The sequence below is a fragment of the Melopsittacus undulatus genome, chromosome 6 (assembly GCF_012275295.1).
Source record: "Melopsittacus undulatus isolate bMelUnd1 chromosome 6, bMelUnd1.mat.Z, whole genome shotgun sequence".
Taxonomy (NCBI): Eukaryota; Metazoa; Chordata; class Aves; order Psittaciformes; family Psittaculidae; genus Melopsittacus; species Melopsittacus undulatus.
Window position 1 is genome coordinate 72,990,955 of NC_047532.1, and position 21,032 is coordinate 73,011,986.

At 58.1% G+C, this 21,032-nt stretch overlaps 2 protein-coding genes across 2 annotated transcripts; both read right to left on the reverse strand.

Moving 5' to 3' along the window:
• Positions 1 to 6,383: 6,383 nt before the first annotated feature.
• Positions 6,384 to 11,167, reverse strand: LOC106023328 (uncharacterized). The gene is made up of 7 exons (XM_034063809.1): positions 11,086 to 11,167; positions 10,831 to 10,951; positions 10,109 to 10,284; positions 8,936 to 9,114; positions 8,688 to 8,841; positions 8,184 to 8,308; positions 6,384 to 7,880 (listed from the first exon to the last, which is right to left on the reverse strand). Exons 1-7 carry the CDS (start codon positions 11,165 to 11,167, stop codon positions 7,110 to 7,112), a joined length of 1,608 nt encoding a protein of 535 aa, XP_033919700.1. The 3' UTR covers positions 6,384 to 7,109.
• A 2,693-nt stretch (positions 11,168 to 13,860) lies between these two features.
• On the reverse strand, positions 13,861 to 20,738 carry FAAH2 (fatty acid amide hydrolase 2). The gene is made up of 11 exons (XM_034064219.1): positions 20,556 to 20,738; positions 20,373 to 20,455; positions 20,058 to 20,191; positions 19,638 to 19,847; positions 19,111 to 19,230; positions 18,634 to 18,769; positions 17,691 to 17,808; positions 17,237 to 17,356; positions 16,209 to 16,320; positions 15,510 to 15,704; positions 13,861 to 14,842 (listed from the first exon to the last, which is right to left on the reverse strand). Exons 1-11 carry the CDS (start codon positions 20,736 to 20,738, stop codon positions 14,667 to 14,669), a joined length of 1,587 nt encoding a protein of 528 aa, XP_033920110.1. The 3' UTR covers positions 13,861 to 14,666.
• Between the last annotated feature and the right edge of the window lie 294 nt (positions 20,739 to 21,032).

The window sequence follows — 21,032 nt, forward strand, 5'->3', positions numbered from 1 at the left end:
CCTGCACACGGCACTGGGAGCATGCAGGGAATGAGTAACCACAGGATGCTGCTCTGGCGTGAAGGGTTTATTCAGCTCCTCCTGGCAGCTGGCATGTCCCTGGTAGGCCACTGTGGCAGCTCTGCCCTGCCAGGAGTCCTGGAGGACTGCTTTATGGGAGAAGCACTGTCCTGCACCCCTGATCCTCACGGCACTCTTTCCCTGCCCCACAACACCCCTCCTCTGCTGCAGACCCTCTCCGCTTTCCCCACAATGGACCAGAGCCCTTTCATAGCTCAGTGCAATCAGTCCAGCAGGGTCGGGTGTGGATGAAAGGCGCTGGGATCGCGGTGGCAGGATGCAGCTGGCAGAGCTCCTCCTGAACCCCTCACTTGGTGACACAGTATTTCCAGAAGCAAGCTGGGAGGGAAGGAAAAGAAACCTATGCAAGAGGATGCGGCAGCACTTGGCTACAGCTGGAAAGTTTAAAAGAAGGAAGATGTCCATCTCTTCTCCCAGGCTCTCTGGCTTTTAAGTCAGTTCTAGGAGCACAGCCTGGGAGCCGAATGCCTCAGTTCACACCACAAGCACCCTGTACCCCAAGTCAGGAGCATCTCCAAGCCAAGCCCGGCCCCTGCTTGCCACGGCCCCTTTGCAGGTTGTCCTGGGTTCAGCTTAAACTATGACACAGGTCAGTGCAGGTGGGCTGGATCCCAGGACCTGCTGGGTGCTGGGAACTCACCTCTCTTGTTGGGCTGTGGAGGCACCTGGTCTGTCTCAGCAAACCCCTGGCTCTGGAGATTGCTCATGGCCACCATCTTCCAGAGGAATGCATCAAGGTCTTCACCCTGCTGTGGCACAGCAGCCCCGTCACCCGTGTGCTGTGCCCATGTGGCAAAACCAGCCCCGAAGCCCTGTCCCCTCACTGCTGGACCAGTGAGGGAAGCAGCATCATTCCCTGAGTGGGAAGGCCTCAGTCCCCAGTGGTGGCCAACAGTGATGGGGTCTGCTGGGACCTGGTGGGGAGCTGGCCCAAGGGAGTCCCCTGAGTAGCAGTGCTCCACTGGGCTGCCCCCAAGCCATAGGGGCACCTCCACTCACCAAGGGTCCAGGGACATCCTCCTGGAGAGCGCTTTTCTCTCCTGAAAACAATAAAAACCGATGCCATGAACACAGGGGGCTGTGGATGCGGGGGGGGGGGGGGTGGTGGTGGTGGGGGATGGCAGGGGCCAGGAGAGAAAGGACGTGGCACCACTGCCTGCTCCTCTCCATCTCCCCTGGGGCATGTAGCCTTCAGCACTCCTTCCCCCTGGATGCAACCCCTCCTCTATCCAAGACCATCCTGGTGCTCCCACACCAGCCCCATCCATGGGTCCAGCTCATTGTGAGCTCTGACACTCACCATTGCCATGAGCTGCTCTCTGGTCATGGCTCACTCCTTCCCACCGTGCAGGCAGAGCCTGGTTCAGGCTCTTGGATGGCTGGAGTCCTGCTGCAGGCTTGCTCTCAGCCATGAAGCCATCTGCGCCGTCAGCAAGGCTAAAATCCGTTGGCTTGAGGGCTGGGTTGAAGGGGGAGACAGTGACAAAGAGGCTCATTGGGGGTGGGCTTGTTCCCCATGCAGTGGGATGCAGAGATGCAGAGCCTGAGCCCAGATCCAGGTGAGGATCCAGGTAGCACCTTGGGTGGGCACAAGCAGGAATCTCCCCTGGGTGAGTCTGTCCCCTGGCAGTCTGTCTGCACTGCTCGGAGGAGAGGGGTAATCTAAGGTCACCACAAAACCAGGCATTAGGCACATGGCTACAACTCAGGCAGTAAGTCCCTTGCTGTCTGAGTGTATTTAACTGGAAAACAGCTTGTGTGTCGGGGCTTTCCAGCATCTTACTCTCCAACCCATCCCTCCTGCAGTGCCCGTCTGTGAACAGCCAGCAGGGAGCTCCTCCAAGCTCCAGGAGTTGAGCAATCCCAAGGGCTTGGCCTTGAATTCCCTTTGCCTCAGAGATGTGGTCAAGCTGCTGAAGCTCTGGAAGTCCTCCTGAGTCAGCCAAGAGCAGTCCCTGGGCAGGCATCAGCACCACTCCAGGGCCACTTTCAGAAGTGGATCACGGGGCCGAGGTCACACTGTCCTTTGGGACTCAAGCTCTGCCCAAGCTGCAGTGAAGCCCCAGAACATGCTGCAGTCAAGCAGTGTCATGGCACCGGGTCTCACGGCTGGTGGGGAGGCTGGTACCAGCCCTGTGACACGAGGAAAGCTCATCCAGTCCCTCCCACGCCACCCAGTGTGCTCCACTTGCTCTGCACATGAGCTGCATCTCCTGCAGAGTGTCACAAGAACACCTAGCCAAAAGGATGCTTCTTACACCCTAGGCTGGCTGATCCCCAGGAAACATTGTCTGTCACCCCAGAGTACCTGGACACATCACCCAGACTCTGCCATCCAGAGACCACAACAGCCAAAGCAATCCCTGATGGTCTTCTGTCCAACCTGGTCACGCTAGGAATGGGTTTAACCCTGCTGGCCATACACTGCTCCTAAGAGCACTGGATAAATGCCTCCCCAGGTCAGGTCTTTCTGCCCAAGGGAAGAAGGGGGAAGCTGCACTGCTGTGCATGTCTGCAGAAGCCAAACCTCCACGAAACACTGGATAGGAGCCAGTGTTCAGTGCAAGCCACAGCATGGTGCACAGGGACAAATCCCACCCGGCTTTCATGTGTCCTTACCTTGGGCTCTGTCTCTCTCAGGGTAGGCAGGGTAAGCACTGGTGCAGCAAGCCCCCAACAGTAGTGCCAAGGTGACAACCATCCTCTGGGGAGGCATCTCCTCTCCTTCTTCAAGCCTAGTAAAGGCCACAGTTTCCTGGGAGCCTGCAAGCGATGGAGTCAAGGTGGTTCTCTTTTATGTCCTCCACCTCTCTGCAATCGATATGCTCTCATCAGGCAGGTTGCCTTTGCTGCTGGGCTGGCCATCCATCCTGATGACAGGCAATGACTGTCTCCATCCTGATGATGGGGGATGACTGGCCCTGCTCTTCCCACACTTCGATCTCTGCCACTCTAGAATGAGAATGTTTGATAAATGCTTGACTGGGTTTTCACAAGCTCCACTGCTTACCATGGCTGTGCTGTGCTGGGGGCCGAAGTGTCATGGAAGTCTCAACTATGGACAGGTCAGGTCTGGAGGAGGATCAGAAGAGAACACGGGTTTATATGTGGACAAAACATGTGGATCTACACTTCTGTTTTACATGATCTTCCTCCCCAAGAGTTACCATGCTTCCTGCTCCTTTCACATCTCATGGCAACACGAGGGCAGTGGCAAAGTCTTTGTCCACCTGAGCATCCTCAGGGGGTGCCCTAGCCCCTAATGACAGGACCCAGCAAGGGACAAGGCTCACCTTCTGCAGCCAGCAGCTGTGCAGCAGCTCAGAGAGAGTGCTGGAGTCTGGGTAGTTTGGGCTTAAACACCCATTTTAATTTCTGCAAAAGAAAAGGGAGTCAGGGATGGAGGCCTTGCAGCTAGTGTCCCACAGCAATGGCCATGAGGTGAGGTCATGAAAAATGGCTTTCCTGAGAGAATAATGCATCCTCTCTAAAGATGTGGGTACAGAGCAGACCCCACATGCTCCACATGTCATCAGGGACATGGCCCAGCTCTCCCATGTCCAGGTTTCTCCAGTTCCCATCTGAGACCCCATCTTATTCACAAGCTTTATTTTCAACTGACTTTATTGTCAGCAAACTGGAGTAGATTCTAACAAAATCTCCGCCCAGAAGGCTTAATTCAGAGAAAGCTAGTGGAAACTGCTCGCTTTGGTGGCCTCAGCCAGGCCACCATTGCTAGGACAGCAGCTTGCACCCTTGCTCATAAAGTGCCATGCTTCCTGAGACCAGCAAGGAAGAATCTGGCAGACACAAGAGGCTTTTAGGTTCTGAGGAGCTGAAAACCAACCTTGGATGTTATTCTTGGCAGAGCAGTTTGTTTGGTGCTCTTTCCTATCCACACCAAGGCTGGTACTTGGCCAGGCTGAGCAGTACCTGCTTCAGAGGTGCCATGAGGAAAGGCCCTTTGAAATCTTGGTAGGAGATCTGTGTTCCTCCATCTCTTGTGTCCTCTACTTGTGTGGGGTGGAACATCATGGAATCTTTCGTGTGGAATGCTGGAGAGGATGCTTGGGAACCTGAGCATCTGTCTGTTGAACACGAGGCTGACCATGGCCCTGCTGACCACAGAACAGGGACACGGCAAGGTCTGCATGCCCAGGCACAGGCTCTCATTTTTCATGGAGTGGTTGAAGGCGCATTGACAGGAGAACATTACTTCTGTCTGCAAACCCCTGCCTGTCAGGCACGGATCAGACTGGGATATGGATGAGGTGATGCGTTCATCCATCCTGCCTGGGTGGACTGCTCAGCTGGGACTTTTCTCCTAACAGAAATCCATATGTAGCCTATTTTCTAGCTGCTTCCATCCCCTGGATGCCAGTTTCATGCCATGTAATGAAAAATCATGGAGACAGGGTCATTGCTTCTGCTCTCAGGACACAGGCAGGAGGCATGGCCTGGAGAGGGGCAATACAGTTAGAAAGCCTGGATATCCTGCCGAATTCACACATGCATCACAAAAGATGATGTGCCTGCAGCCCAGAGGGCAGCTCTGCTTGTGCTGTGCATCACCTGGAGCATGAGCTGTCTGTATGGGCAGAGAGCTGCAGAGCAGTGTGTCCACAGGAGCATGGGGGGATGGGGATGGCACCGAGATGCAACGCCAGCCCATTCCTTGTCGACAGGCCAGAGATCCCTTGATGCATGCATCAGGAGGATGGGGAGCACAAGAACTGGCTGTATCTCATGGAACCTGCCTGGGAAGAGCTGGGGCAAGCTGCTGGCCTCCTCCATCCAACATTCTTCCTGTGGAGCAAGGGCACCTGGTGACATACAGCTCCTTCAGCAGAGTGCACATGGCACCTCCTGGATGCAGACACATGCAGGAACCAGGCACGGGCATTCCCAGACCAGCACGTTCAGTGGAAGCAGTTTTGCAGCCTCCCAGCCCCAGAGCTTGGCCTGAGGCACTGCTCTCTGCCTCCCATGGCTTTCAAAGACAAATAGGAACCTTCCTTTTTCCTGGCAGCCTGCAAAATAGTAGACCTCAATTTCCCCGCATCGTTTCAGGAGCTGCCACGTCCCTTGGGTTTGTTGGGTGCCATTTCCCCTGTGGCAGCTGCAAAACTCCCATTAGCCCCAACACAGCAATTTTCCACTCTCCAATAGTTTTATAGGCTGGCAGCTGTCTGAGAATTAGTAATAAGAAATACCCCCTTGCATAGCCCTAACCCTTCTGTGCCTAATACAGAGCTGTTTACAGCTGCATTTGTCTCATCACTTTGATATGGGACCCGCAGAAACTGAGAGCAGAGCGGCCGGGAGAAGCCTATTGATCGCTGTGAGTCAGAGCTCTCACAAACCTCCGCAGCCAGCAGTCGGCATCGCTCGGCGGCCGCTGGCCTGAGGCAACACAAGGAACAGCCCCGACTCCCGGAGGGAGAGTGGGAGCCGGATGCGTGCCCACGCTCGAGCACTGCGGCAGCATCGGAGGGGCCCAGTCAGGAGTCCTGCTGCACTGGTTTGGCTGGGACCTGCCCCAGGACCCGGCTCCAAACCGTGCAGTGAGTATCGCGTCTTCTTGCTGTGGCTCGGCAGAGCTGCTCACACCTCCGAGGCGAAGCAAAAACCCCCTCTGACATCCACTCGGAAACTTCAGCTGTTGAAATGCCACCTTGAAATGTCATGTTTGCCTTTTTCCACCCTGCACGCACATCTCTGTTTCACACAGAACGGGAACGTCTACTTCTTCAGCCACCCACCATGCTAGGGTGAGTCCCTGCTGTCAGTGAGTAACTCGCCTGAATCACCCGTGGGGATCCAAGCACTGCAGCTCAGAGCAGAGCTGGTTGCTTTGACCTTGAAGGCCCTGGCGGGATGCTATAAAAGCACTGGCTGTGCCCCAGCCCAAACCTGGCATCCAGCAGCTGCCCTGCCACAACCAGTGACCGTCAGAAGCAGTGCTGGAGCTGGAGGCCCCATTTTCAGCCCATCATAGAGAGAGAGTGAAACAAATTACAGAAACTCAAAGCCTTGTTTCAGCTGAGCCTGTGAGGAATTCGGCTGGCAGCAAACAGCCTGTGGTGATAGCACCCATGCTCTTTCCAGCAGCTCCTGGGACAACCTCCTTCCTGTTGTCAAAATGCAGCCCAAACTATTTAATACACTGCATCTCCCAACATGTCTGTGGGTCAACCACGTGGCTGGACACCCATTGCCCCCCAGCGCCATTCTATCTCTCCCCTCCTCAGATGGACAGGGAAAATACAATGAAAGGCTCCTGGGCTGGGATAAGCACCACGCTGCCTGGCACTTGGCAGAGGGATTCCCTTGCCACAGGCACAGCTTCCAACTCACCCCGAGACAACTGCAGGACAGGGCTTCTCAGGAGAAACCTGTCCCAGTGCTGGCAGGCGGGATCAGAAACCAGCCCAGCAGTTTATAGCTGGAGATCCAGCCTTTTCCCACACAACAGCCGCATACAGACTAGCTGCAGGTGCAGTTTTCTCCCAGGGAAACCCCAAAATACTCCTGGTGCCTCTCCCAGATGCTTCTCAGGCAGGGCAGTGGTGGTTCTGTAACACACAAAGAACAAGGAGAGGAGCCAGTTTTCCATAACAAGTTAGTGTCATTTAAAAGTCAGCTCCAGTGCACCGTCAGGATTTTCAGACAAGAAAATAAAAGACCTACTCTTTCAGTAGAGGTTTCTATGTGAGTAAATACATAAATCTGCACTAGTATATATACCATACACACACATACACACATGTAGATGGACAAATAGATAAAAGTCTCGAGCTTCAGCTTTGGGATGTATTCCTTACGCTTTGGTTCAGGAGCACCAAAACCACAGAGGGGAGCTCTGAAGATCCCGATGTCACCAGCTCATGGCAGCCTGCGCCTGCCCCGGGAGCTGCCGCGGCTCTGGCCCCACGGGCACGGGCAGGTCTGAGCTCGCACCATCGTGACTGTAGCAGCTCCTGGAGCCACCTCGAGGTCTACAAATGCCGTGACCAAGGACACAGCTGCTACGGCTCCCGGGCAGCCGGGGGACGCGGCTCGTAGCCGCAGGCAGCGGCTCGCGGCAGGCAGAGGCTGGGCGCACCCGGCGCTGCCTGCTCCGGGGCACCCTCCTGCCCGCTGCCGTCACCTGCCTGCGGAGCAGCCCCACAGACACGCAGGGGCTGGCGGGTGGAGGCGAACTGCTCTCCATCCTCATCCTCCTCCTCCTCGCTGGCCGGCAGCTTCACGGAGCTGAGCGGCACCCAGCGGCCTGCCAGGCCAAGCCTCTCCCACTCGTCCTCCTGGCTGAGGCTCCTGCCTGGTGTGGGCAGGGGAAGGCAGCTGCCTGCTTCAGGGGCTGGGCACTGGCATTTAGAATAGAGCTGGAGGTGCAGGGAGAGCCATGTCTTGGATGTCTGGTATTCCCTGTCACGTGTGTAGCCGTCTCCCGCCAGTCCCACTGGCACCGGCTGTTCCAGCACATCATCACCACTACGCGTCTCCCCATCCTCCAGCGGCAGAGAGACCTGGCAGCCCAAGACCTGTCCCAGCGCAGGATGCAAGACACAGGATGGGTTCCTTCCCTCCCAGCGGTCCGGCCCAAACCCATTGGCACAATAGCCACTTGTGTTCTGGGAAAGGCTTTCCGTGAGGAGCTCCTGGGCTGTGGGTGTCTGCTCGGCTGCAGGCGGCCCATGGGAGCAGGGAATGGGCAGCAGGAGCAGGGCGACGGAGTCCTGCTGGAGCTCAAGGGTGGGCATCCTAATGGTCACGCTCAGCTCCCCATTCAGGAGACCCTGCTGGCAAATAGTCAGTGTCAGCCTCAGCCCGCAGGGACTGCACTGGGCCACAGGTCCTATCACACTGCTGCTCCCAAGCTATGCCTCAGTTGCCAGAGACCATGGGAGACTTCTCACCTGCCTAGGGACACAAGCAATTCCTGCACAGAAGCCAGGGAGAACAGGAAAGCAAAGGGCTGGACAACGGTTTTGGTGGTGCAGGAGGTGGAGGGAAGGAGGTGCTGACCCCCCCCCGAAGTGCAGGGGACCCTGACTCAGCCACAGCACACGGGGGCAGAGGGAGGAGCACTCTTCACTCACAAGTGTTTTCGGGAGGTGTGTCTCCAAGGGGCTGCAGAAGAGATGCCACAGGAGGAAGCAGAGGCCGGACACAGTCAGCAGCAGGAAGATGCCACTCAGGACAACAAGAAGGACCCAGGAAAAGCCTGTGAGGAGGTCACAATAGGCTGACGGGTGGAAAGACCCCTTCCTGCATCCCACCCAGCAAGCATGCCTCAGCCTGTCCTACACTTGCATCTCCCCAGAGTTCCTGTGGCAGGCTATTTGAGAAGATGAGGGGCAAGCCCAAGGGGGACAGCAAGAGAACAACTCTTTTTCCTGCACATGGCAGGGGGGTTGGTTGGAACTAGATGATTTTAAGGTCCTTTCCAACTCTAACTATTCTGATTCTATGATTCTATCTCCCAACAAAGGTCCGCCCAGGGCCACCAACCCAGCTGGAGTGGGTGGGGGGTGGGTGACCCACAGCTCCACCCATGCCCATGCCACAAGCAGGACTCAAGATGAGCTGGTGAGAGGTCCCACCTGCAGTGCCTGTGGCAGTCATCATGCACTGCTCAGCCTCACGGCTCCGCTCCCGGGGCATGTCCACGGCCACTGTTCGGATGCAGTACTGAGTGCTGGGCTTCAGGTCTCTGAAGATGCATGGAGCTTCCTCCCCGCTCCGTCTACAGGGCACCTGCAAGCAGAAGGGGTGTGTGGCTGAGCCAGCTGGAAGCGGGGTCTGGGCACTGCTCCACTTGGCACCCCACTTGCCCAACCCCACTACATGCCTGTTGGACCAGCATGTCCCCTTCATACAGGTGCAGCCAATACCACAGCTTCAGCAGCACTCGGTCAACTGGCTTCTGGGAGCCTGTTTTCCTTCGATAGGGAGTGAGCGGCATGATGATATTGACACTGAGGATGTCACCCTGGAGCAGCCAGGACAACCTGGGGGGTCCCACAATGGCTGTAGGGAGGGGAAGAGGAAAATTAAAACCCCCAAAACAGAAGGCAGCATCTTGTTTCCCTAGAAATGATGTTTTCTGTTTGACATCCCTCTCCCAGCACACAGAAACCTCCTCAGACCTGGCCTGATGGCACTTTGTGCTGTGACTGAAACCAGCTCCAGAAACAGCCACCACCACATCTTTGTGATGCTCAGCGTGTCTCTGGTCACACCAGCACAGGCCATGGCTGAGCTGCTCCTTGCTGCTGAGTGCCTCATCTTGAGCCATCAGATGATGGAGATGATGGAGACTCACTGTAGAGTACAGCAACAGCTCTTCCAGCAAAGTGCAGCTATTTCCATGGCAGCTGGGTGCAGGAGGGATGGAAAAGCAGCCACCCTACCTCCCATGTCAGCTGCTCATACATTCTGTTCACTGTGAGAACCCCCTATGGGAAGGTCTTCGAGTTTTTCTTCCTCCAAAACACAGGCAGGCTTTTTGGCCAGGACAGCCAGCCTGTGACTGAGAAGAGGCACGTGCCAGCACCTCACACACAGCCATGGCAGACAGTGCTGGAAGGACAACTCCTGCCCTCCCCAGCCTGTGCCAGCCTCATGTGCTGGAACATCCAGCATCTCCCAGAGCCATGGCATGGATGAACAGGGGATGCTTTTAAAAGGCAAAGCCTGGAAGGGATCCTCCTTCCTGCCCTGTCTTGCTGCATCCTGCACAGACCCAAATTCTCACAGTGCCTCGGTGGCCTGGGGCCTCCCATCCATGGTCATCACCTCATTGTGCCTCGTCCTCTGTCCCCTTGCCCTTCACCCAGCCCTTCTCCAGCAGTGCTGCTCCCATCCCCTTGCCCAGTCAGGGCTCTTGGCACTTTTCCCACCAGTATCCTCATCTAATTTCCCACGATGTCCCATCAGCTCTCTCCAAGGCCCTCTTTCCCCATTGGTCCCTTGGGAAGAGCAGGAGCCCAGATGAGTGTGGGAGCTCCTTACTGGTCCTTACTGTCTCTGTAGAGCTGCAGCTCACGGGAGTAGGCCCACTCTGAATGTTCGCCTTCAGCTACTGCTCTCACCCGTGCCCAGTAGATGTCATGGATCTTGTCAAAATACAGCTCACACACCCAGGAGGGGCCGGTGCCGTTCCCCCAGCAGGTACCTGCATCGGTCCATTGGGAGGTTCTGCCCATGGAGAGAATGGAGGGATGTCTCCTTTCCAGCAGCTTGTTAGCCAAAAAGGAAGGCTGCCCATCCCATCTGAGGGGGAAGTGTGGCAGAGCACTGACACCGGCCAGCAGCATCCTGAGCTGCATTAGGAACAGGCTTATCAACATGATGCAGTAAAGAAGATGGAAGCTTCACAGTGGTGCCCAATGAAAGGACAAGATGCAGCAGGCACAGGAATTCTACTAAACAGGAATTCTGTTTAGGCATATGGGAAAAACAAACAAACAAACCAACCTAAACACCAGGGCAGCCCCTTTTGGGTTTCACTGGGTGGGTGATCAGGAAAGGGAACAGGTTGCCTGGGCAGGCTGTGGAGGCTCCATCCTTGAAGGTGGTCAAACCCAAAGGACACGGTCCTGAGCTGACCCTCCCCAAGCAGGGCTTGGATGAGCCACAGCCAGGGCTTGCTGCCAGCTCTGCTGTGGGGTCACTTGGGGGTGTTTACTGCAAGATCCCAACCCACTGACTCCAGGGGGCAGCGGGACGAGTCCCTCCACCTACCTCCTCCTCCACTCCACCTGGAACATGACCTGGAACACAGCCCTGGGGTCCAGCTCCCACCTCAGGCGCACGTGGAAGTTCTGTGCCTCCAGCCTCACATCCCGCGGAGGCAACAGAGCTCCTGGGGAGGGGGAGCAGCAGGGTCAGGCAGCCCCACTCCACTCCGTGGATGGTCACTGCTGGCTGTGCTGCACACAGGCATCAGGGTCCTTCCCCTCCCACGGCACCCAGCTTCTGTCCTGCACCAGCAAACACCGACTCCCTGGGCCTCGGCAGTGCCGGCTACCAGCACAATGCTCAGCACTCGCACATGCAAATCCTGCACACCGTGCAGCATCCTGCCTGCAGTGGAAGGCTCTGACACCTCAACATGGCTGCTGATGACCTGGGGTTTTCTTTCCCATCACACCTTGAAGACCACTCAGTCCTCTCCTTCCTGCAGGTGCCTTCTGTAGGCCTGAGAGTTGTCCCTGTGATTCTCTCCCCACTGCAGCCAAGGCCACCCCCAGACCCCTGTGGCAGCTCCAGACCCCAACCTACCCCTGAGCAGGGCACAACCAGCCAGGGACAGGAGCAGTCTCAGCGCACGGCTCATCCTGTGGCACACTGTCCATCTGTCCCCAGCTCTAGGGTGCCAGGCTGGGTGCCAAGGGGAGAGGACTGGTCAGCTGGAGTGGTTCTGCCATCTGCAAACACATCAGGGAGCCGGAACCTGGGAGCAGAGGAAATGTTTTGTTTCCTGAAGCAGCAGCTGCAGGCTCAACTTGAACCAAGTGCCAGGGAAGAGTGGCAGGGGATTCCCTGCCACCCCCTGGGATGGGTGACCCAGGGGCTGCGGTGGCAAGTGGCCTGTGGGGACAGTGAGTAGGTGGCATGTACTGCCACAATACCCTGCATGTACCGCAGGACCTTCTGCTGCACCCAGCTGGTGCCCCATGGTGTTCAGTCTGTCCCTAAAGGCAACGAGAAGTCCCCAGAACAGACCTAAGTTCACATGAAGCACAGTGCAGGCCGGTCCCACTGGGCACTGGAGACAGGACCCCGGGGAGTTGCTGTGGCAGGGCTGCAGTATGCTCCTGTCCTGCTTCCTCACCCTTCTCTCAAAACCCGGCCACGCTCCTTACCTGGGCCTTGCCTCACCTCTCAGCTACCAAGGGATGTTTTTCCCTGCTCTGGTCATTTACAGAGGTAACCTCACACTGTGGAGAGACATGTGCAAAGGCTCTGAGACCACCAATGCCATGCCCTGGTTGTGGGACATCTCCTGGTGCAAGCACAGAGCCTGCGGCCACCTTCAGAGGCAGCTGGGTGGGAGCATCCCCCTGGCCAGACTGAACATCCATGGGACTGGCTCATTCTCACTTGCTGCCTCTTGCTTTTCCTGTTACACTGTCTCCGCATTAACCTGGTGACCACATCTGCCTTGGTGGGTGTGCATAAAATGCTCCATGCTTTCTGTTCCTTGTGAGCAGTCAGAGCTGGAAACAAGGTGAGTGGGAATGGGCAACTGCAAACTGCTGCCTCCAAGCACTGAGGAGAGGCCTCTGCAACACCAGATCCAAAGCATGGGCTCATGACTTCCCCTGCCCCAGTTGCTGGCACAAGCCATCCTGATGGTGCAGCAGGCTCCCAGCAGAAGGCACAGGAGGGACAAGGGGCTCCCAGGACAGTTCCTGGGACTCGTGGAGGTGCAGAGCAGCAGCAAGTCAGCTCTCAAGGGAAATACAGGGACCTGGCTGCCCACGTGAGCAGGACAGGGCTGCTCCTGCCATAGGAAAGGCAGCACTTTCACGGGAGTGAGGGTGGCTGCAGGATGGTCCCTCTGACCCCAGCACACTTGACCCATCTTCTTTGGCTAGGGGGAAGGATCCAGCACCCTCCCTACATCTCGTTTTCTGTACAGCTGTGGTTTTAGCGGCCATCCTGTTGGCTGAAAAGGCGGAGATTAAGCCCCCTCTGCTCCGTGCATCGCTTCCTTCGCCTGCATCGCACATGGCCACCCCGAAGCACCAGGGTACCCCCTTACCTCGCGCCACGCAGCTGCCCATCTGGCCCCTGTGTAACAGGAACCCGTGCGAGCGAACACGGTGATGCCGCCGGAGCCCACCGCGCTGCTGCCCTCAGCTCACAGCTCCGCGCCGGGCACCCCCTGCCCGGCTCCCGGAGCGTTCACTTGAAGCATCATCGGGGTCCGCTCCTCTCCGGGCTCCCTCCCGCACCGGCTGCAGGAGACGGCCCACACGAACAGTTCCGCCCAGGAGGTTCGTGCCCTTTTCCTGGATCAGGGTTTTTCCTTCCTTCCTTCCTTGTTGTAGGTGTCTCATCTGGCTGCAGGCTCCCGGCGCGCAGGGCTCGGCCGGCTCAGTAGTGCCCTCTACGAGCGCATGGCGAGACACAGCCAGTGCCCAGCACCCACCTGTGCCCAGCGCCTGCATCCCCTATTGCAGGGACCACGAATATCCTGGGGACAGCAGCACAGGAACCTGGCCAGGACCAGGACAGGGCAGACACAACCCGGGACCCCCCCTCCCAAAGCCAACACCGGGAACGGGTTTTATCCTTGCCAACTCGGCACTGAAGGGTAGGCACAGAGAGCTGGCACCCCACACCCTGCTCTGCCCTGGAGACCCCAAGAAACCCGCACGCAGCTCGACATCACCCTGTGAGTCCCAAACCTTTGGCAGCCCATGGGGGAGAGAAAGCAGCAGGGATTCTGCTTCGCAAGAGCACAACTGTGCAACTCCTCTGAGGCTAACAGAGCCACCAACAGCAGCATGGCTGGAGCTAGCCGGCACCCTCAGCTCTGCTGTAACCAGGCACACAAGTTCAGGCATTGCAAACCAAGAGCCCAGCAGTGGCCAAGTGCCACTCCGTGGGCAGATGCCAGCACCTTTGCTGCTGCCCCTGTACTGCACCCAGTGCTGGCAGCCTCAGTACATCCCGTGGTGCAAGTGGAGTCGGGGCCAGTGTCCATGGGACAGTAGCCCCACAGCCGGACAACAGCCATGGGGAACAAGGACACACAGCAGCAAACAGGACAGGCTCTTTAATAACACCCTCACTGAAAATGCCTTTCACATGCTGGCTGCCCACTGTCCTGCCTGTGCCTGGGGCAGAGGCCAGGCAGCTCAGGAGGGCAGGGTCCTCCGATCAGGCTCTGTGATCCCCTGGGACACAAGGGAGAAGGCGACACAGGCAGTAATGCTTCAGCCCTCTCAACACAGAGAGGAGCATTTCAAGAGCTCTTCCAGTGCTGGCAAAAGCCACAAGAGCAAAAGCTCCTTCTCCCTTTCCAGTCAGCTACACCCTGGGCAGAGCCTGCCACTATCCACACCACAAAGTGCTGTCATGAGATGCCACAGCACCCTCAGGCCCTTTCCCTTTCTGGTGTGAGGGCAGGGGCACCCTGTGGCAGCTCAAGGAGGCTGCAGGGGCCAGGAAGGCTGCAGTGTGAGGGTGCAGTCCCAGCCCTGCAGACTGGGTGAGGCCAAGGAGGACAGGTGCCCCCAGGGGACCCCAAGGGTGGCACTGGGTAGTTGTCCGCGAGCAGCACCTCATCTCCTCAGCCTTCAACTCAGCATCCTCAAAGCAGTAGGTGGAACAGGGAAGGGCACTTCCAGGCCCAGGAACACCTTGTCAGCCTCCAGCACCATCACCCCGAGCAGCGGTGGGGAGGGAAGGTTTCCCCTCTGGCAGAAGGTGCGGCAGGGAGGGACTGGAGGCACTGCCAGCCGCTGCCAGAGGGTGCGGAGCCAGGAGCCCTAACCAATGCCCGCCGCCACCTCACTGCGCACCACTGTCTCCGTCCCTGCCTCCTGCAGCACCAGGTGCCCAGGCTACACTTTCCCAGGTAAAACCCATCCTCCAAAGGCCTCCTCCAGGTACTGGGCTACTGCCAGTGTCAAGTGGTCATTGTAGGGGGCTGCCACCAGCTGGATGCCTAGTGGCAGCCCCTCGCTGCTCAGGCCCAGTGGGCACTGCGTCACTGGCAGGCCCAGCACGTTGAAGATAGCTGGAAGAGAGAAGATCACATCAGAGCAAGCACAACCGAAATCAATCTCTCCCTGGCTTCTCCCACCCCAGCTGCTGTCACCCGTCACTGGGCTCCTAGGAGCTGGGCCTTGCCAGAGCACTGCAAAACCAAAGGAACATCGCTGGCGTTAACACAGCATGTTAGCAAACTGCACCTACAGGTGATGACACACTAATGTGGCATTTGCTGTGGCATGCCAAGGTCCGCTTTGGGACAGTCCTGCCCCAGGCACTGCAAAGCCAGATGGCATTGCAACACGATTGCATCAAGCTCAGTGGCAGGAAAGCCACACAGAGAGCCTCAAGCTGCACTCCAAGACGTGCAGCAGCTCTCATGTAGCTGCTAAACTCAGCAGCTCTAACAATGTGAGTCCATCCTTCTGGACAGGGTATCCCCTCATCCCAAGGTCAGATACATCAATCAGATGTGCCCCACTGCAACAGCAGGTAAAATGCCACAGAACTGTAAAGCATGAGCATAATCCTTGCGCTGTGTTCTGGTGCAGTGAAACACCTCTCTGTGCTGCAGCACCCTCTGTCAGGGATGGAAACACTCTGGGTAAAACAGCAGAGCATGCTGTGCTGCAGCAGGGATTATGTGTGCTGCAGCCCTGCCTGCACCCAGCAGAGGGGTTGGAGCTGCTCACCTGTGTAGGCAAAGTTGAAGGGCATGCATATGGGGGAGTTGTGCCTGGGAGCTATGGTGGGGTGCGAGGGATAGAGAAGCACCCCGTCTGCCCCCAGCAGGGCCTCCATCTCCTCCTGCAGACTCTTCCCCATGCTCACCAGCTTGGCATTCCCACCAGGGTTGAGTTTCATCACCTTCTCCGTCAGCCCCAGGGCTGTAGGGCAAGGCCATAGGCAGGAACAGAGAGACAGAACACCGTGGGTAAGCAGGCTACGAAGCACACTGTGTGGCCACTTGCAGCACCCTGCAGCCCTCAGTAGAGCCCCCCAACCCTAGTTCCCCCCTTGCCAGCTCCAGAGCAGATTGCCCCTGCTCTGCATCTCTCCAGCTTTGCCTTAGTGCTCACAAGGCAGCAGCACAACCCGCATCAGGGTTCTCTGGTACATGCTGCTATGAGCCCAGTGCAGATTCCTGTCTGATTCCCTCTAGGCTGCAGCAGCTCTGGCAGGGCTCACAGCAGGAGCCAGCCCTGCCTGCAGCTCTGGAGTCCTCGCTCCTTCTCTCAGGATATTCAATCCCATTTGCCATCACAAACATCAGCCTGAAGCTGCTCCATGTGAACCCCAGAGTTCCCTCCCGAGGCACTGCAAGGGCTCTGCTTCCATTTAACAAACTCCCCTGTCCCAACACTGTCCCTGGCCTCCCCAGGGCTCCTCACCAATAGCTGGCAGAGTGTGGGAAGACATCCCCACGAGCCACTTCACCAGCTCCCACAGTGGCCAGACAGGCTTCCCGTGGTCCCCCAGCAGGTCCGTGAAGAGCTGCGCCTCCTGCAACACAACACAACCCCACACCCCGCCATGAGCAGCCCAAGCAGTGTGTTGCAGCAAGAATAGGCTGACAGGAGATGGCAAAACCTCCTGTCCTGTTATCCTGACATGAGCTGCTCCCATTCCACACTGGAGCTGCCGTCGGGAGTGTTACATAGCTCCAGCACTCATACAGAGCAGAAGCAGCAGGAGCATCTCTCCATGCCAGAGACAGCAGGAAGGGGACCTTGCTCTGTAGAGGGAGAGCCCGCAGAGCAGCCCCTTTCAGTGCGCCTCTGCTGCCATGATGCAAGGGGTGATGCTCCAGGTAACCATGTCTCCTGGAGGCATTCACTGCTGTTACATGTGGCTGTGGGGCCCGAAAAGAGTAAGCAGAGAGGGGGCAAGGAGCACCCTCCTCAAGGTGGGCCTGGCTGACACTTCATCTCTGCCTGTGTGGCAGGAACAAAGTACAACACTCCTGGGAGTTTATGCTACAAAACCCTTCTGCAAGAACAGAGTGTGGGGTGGCGGCTGCAATTCACCCCCAGGCCTGCTGCTGAAAAGCTGCTTATTCACTGCCTCGGTCCCTGCCTCCTGACAGGCCTTAACCCCAGCAGAAATGGGGTTAACTTCCAGACACAGCCCGGAAGCAAGAGCCAGGCAGGATGGTACCTGCTCGGGGACAGCACCTTGCATGAGGTCAGTGTGCCCAACGGCCTCTCCCTCCCTAAGGCACGCTGCTCTTCTGTGGGGAGCCACACTGCCCTCTCATGGGAAAGCAACGGGGAAGGGGTGGTGTGGCTTTGGAAAGAGATTGGAGGATGAAGGGACAGAGCAGAGAGAGCCCCGGGGCTGGAGAGCCTCAAGCTCTCCACAGCCAGTCCCAACCAGCCAGCTCTTCCCTGGTGCCTTCAAACTGTGCCTCTTGACACACCTGCCCATCACTGTCCTTGGATGACATCATGGCTGACCAGATCTGGAAAGAATACTTCATCTTGTGGATGGCCACGTGCTGGACCTGGACCCCCAGCTCACTCTCGAGGTGCTCCACCACCTAAGGGGAGAGGAGGAAGGGTTTGTTCCTGCAAGGATGTGATACGCTGCGGTCAGCCCATGGGAACGAGGGACAGCAGGGAGCCCAGGGGCAGCTTCTCCCTACTACCACACAGGGGATCCCGCAGCTCCCGCCCGATCCCTCTGCCCTGAGAAGTGAGACCTGCTCTGTCCGGTAACAATGTTGGTGCTCCTCAAGCACACTCTCTGCCACCCCCAGTGATGCTCCAGCAGGAGCAGCACCCAGATGGCAGCCCTGAGAAAGCCATGGACACACAAACATCCCTTCATCAGGCGATGTGCCCCAGCAGGAGACAGCCTCCATTCCCTCCTACCTTCTTTTGAGCCTGCAAGATCTCCTTGTCCACAGGTGACACGAAAACGGACCCACCGTCATGATCCATGCAGAGGAACCTTATATTTTCCAGCGACACCTTCTCGTTCAGCCTCAGCCTGAATGAGGGAAGGGAAGAGAATGGCACTTTGCTCACAAACATGGCCCTGGCTCCCTCCTGCCTGCCAGGGCTGTTCATGCAGCAGTTAACATGGCCTTACAACACCCGATCCAACCTCAGGCCACCCGACTCTACCCATCGGGGTGGGAAGGACAGTCCCTGAAGCTGTCACACAGGCACAGCTCACCTGCTGCTCACTACCCCATCAGCCCCAGCTAGTCCTGCATATTTGCTGCTGTTCAGAGAATCCTCTCTGAGAATGCACCTTGGGATTACAGATGCTGACCACAGCCAAGCCTGGGACTGCACAAGGGACATGAGAAACAAAAGTGATAACAGAGAAAGCAGCCCCATGCAGGCTGCAGCAAGATGCAGGACCTGCCTGCTCTGCCCCTCCTCCACTCTGCTCCTTCCTGGTGCATGCATGTAAACAGCTGCTTGGATGCATGGACTATAAGGAGAACAGGCCCATGGTGTGGGATGAAAAAACACATCATTCAACAACAGGAAAAGCACACATAAGAGCCCAAAGAAAGGCCAATCCCAGGAGTAAAGGGCCATGCTGGGCAGCACTGGCCAGGGCAGCTCACAGGCAAGATCCTCCTACAAGGAGGACCCACTGACCAGGGCTGCCTGTCCCAGAGCACGCAGTGGTGGGAAAGGCAGCCCCAGATCCTGCTGGAGTCAGGGGGGATGTAACAAATGAGCAACCTAGATGTCACAGACCTGTCCTTATCCGTCCTTACCCCTGCACTGACACGCTGTGCTGGCCAGAATGTAGCTGAGGCCATCTGAGCAGCTTGAAGCAGAAGAAGCAACTTACTTGTCGACGTTAGGGCCAGCCATGACCCTCAGCATGAGTTCCAGGTCCTCCGCATAGCGGCACATGGGCCCCGTGCACAGGAAGCTGGTCCGAACCCCCTGAGCGTTGGGGAACTGGCCATCATTGGGCACCACTCCTGCAGCAGAGAGGGACATGCTAGGAAGCTGCCAGCAAGAAGCATGGGGCAGGGGAAGGCAGAAAGGCACTCGGCAGCAGATCCTGGCCTTAGGAAAACATCCCACACCGAGGATGCAATACCAGAGGTGAAACACCTCCCGGGTGTCCTGCATCCAGCCACCAGACAGCTTCCCACTGCCCAAGCCAGGCTGCTTCTTGCAAGAACCTGCCTGTTCCCAACAACAACCCTACCATGGCAAGCACAGGAGTGCTCAGAAAAGCTTCCTCCACACCCTGCATCCTACCTCCTGGTATTTCTGCTGTGAAGGAAAGCAGAGGAGACCCCTGAGCCCGCTCTACCTGTTGTGGGCTTGTGGCCAAAGACTCCATTGAAGAAAGCAGGCATTCGGATGCTACCACCGATATCGGAGCCCACACCTATGACAGAGCAGGCGGCTGCCAGGACACAGCCCTCCCCACCTACACAGGAGAAAGCACAGCAGAAAACATGGGCTTATAGAGCAAAGCAGGAGAATCTCATGGTGGCTGCTTCCCTTTGCCCACAGATGGGGCAGGAGCTGCCTTGGCTTTAGCCATGTCTGGAGGACAGCTGGGAAACATGTGCCAAAGGGGTTTTCCTGCCAGAGTACAGCACCAGCATTGCTGTTTGCATGTAGAATAAGGCAGAGCGAGCCCAAGCAATGCTGGGAGTAATGGCTACAAGCTGCAAAGCAGCCAGACCTCCAAATGGCTCATTACACTGCTCAGGAAAGAGCCCCACGAGCTGTGCAGGAGCCAGGCAGCAAGCCAGAGTGACCCACAAAGCACTAAGCTCTTCTGCTGCATTTTATTGTGCCAAGGGACCACGCTTCGGTGCTGGGACTCACCAGAGCTGCCACCCACAATGCGCTGCAGGTCGTAAGGGTTGTTGGTCCGGCCGTAGACCCTGTTGCTGGACTCATACCACATGCAGAGCTCGCTGCAGTTGGTGACGCCCAGTGGGATGGCACCAGCCTGCTTCAGCCGCGACACCACCGTGGCATCCGAGGTGGCGACCACGTTCCGACGGTTGACCAAGCCAGACGTGTTGGGCATCCCTGTGGTGCCGGGGTCAGCAGGCGGAGGGAGGCATCAGGGCCAGGAGGCTGCAGGAAGCAGGTACCCAGCGAGGGCACCCACAGCATATGGGGGCTAAACGCGAGTGCAGGTAAAGGGGGTGAGGACATGGAAAGGGACCAGGGAAAGGGATGCTGGTTCCCTCCAGGCATCCTGGGGAGTATGTGCCCTAGAAGCAAAGACAAACCCACCGTGCAGAGAAAAGGCCTCCTTGACGGTGATGGGAACCCCCAACAAGGGGAACTTCTCCTCCAGGCAGTCACCTCCAGGGCCCTCCGAAAGCAGCTGATCAACCTGCCGGGCCTCTTGCAGGGCCTCCTCAAACCTGGAAAGGAGCAGCCACTGGGGATGCACCAGCCTCCATGTGGACAGGCCAGCGGCAGGTGCCTTTGCAGGCAGCAGGCACCAGGGAACAGGAGAGGAACCGGAAGAAGATCCGGAAGAAGAGAGGAGCTTTCCGGCTCCGCAGGGACGGCAGGGATGGGGGAAGGCTGCCCCGGGCTTACCGGTCCTTAACGACGGCGTTGATGAGGGGGTTGACCTCCCTGATCCTCTCCACGTACGCCTCGACCACCTCGACGCACGTCACCTACAACAGGGCACGGAGCGCAGGGCGGTGAGCCGGGGGGGGGCTGCGGGAGCAGCGGCCCCGGCCCCGCTCCGGACACGCAGCGCCCCTCCCGCCGCACCTGGCGCGCGCGGAGCCGCGCCGCGAGCCGGCGCGCGGGCAGCAGCAGCAGCGGGTGGCGGGGTGGCGGGACGGCACGTGACGGCGCGGGGCCGGGGGCCACGAGCGCGAGCAGCGCCAGGCACGCGCGCGACAGCAGCCGCAGCAGCAGCGCCAGGCACCGCTCCGCGCGCGACAGCGCCATGGCCGCCCGGGGACACGCCCCGCCGCCGCGGAAGTGACGACATCGCGCCGCGCCGCTCGCGTCTCTGTGGCAACCGCGCCGCCGGGACGGGCCTCACCGGGCGCGCCCCCGGGCTGCCCCAGCGTGGGCCCGGCCCACCGCAGAGCGCCACCCGGGCGCACCGTCCCTTCGCGTGTCAAACACCGAGCTCCGCGCCGGAGCTTTCCCCTCGTGAACGCGGCCGGTAACGCGAGTTTCAAACAAGCACCGCGGTTTTCCTGTCGCTTGATCCCGGCCCCTGGAGCTCCAGGGGTG

Excerpts from the sequence above, each read along its gene's own strand:
- LOC106023328 (XM_034063809.1), bottom strand. The coding sequence starts at position 11,167 with ATGCTGCACGGTGTGCAGGATTTGCATGTGCGAGTGCTGAGCATTGTG. Across the intron at positions 10,285-10,830 it reads CAGGTGGAGTGGAGGAGGAG|AACCTCCCAATGGACCGATG; the intron begins GTAGGTGGAGGG and ends CTCCATGGGCAG. Across the intron at positions 9,115-10,108 it reads GCTGCAGCTCTACAGAGACA|CCATTGTGGGACCCCCCAGG; the intron begins GTAAGGACCAGT and ends CCCTCCCTACAG.
- FAAH2 (XM_034064219.1), bottom strand. The coding sequence starts at position 20,738 with ATGGCGCTGTCGCGCGCGGAGCGGTGCCTGGCGCTGCTGCTGCGGCTG. Across the intron at positions 20,456-20,555 it reads CGCGGCTCCGCGCGCGCCAG|GTGACGTGCGTCGAGGTGGT; the intron begins GTGCGGCGGGAG and ends GCCCTGTTGTAG. Across the intron at positions 20,192-20,372 it reads AACGCCGTCGTTAAGGACCG|GTTTGAGGAGGCCCTGCAAG; the intron begins GTAAGCCCGGGG and ends GCTCCTTTCCAG.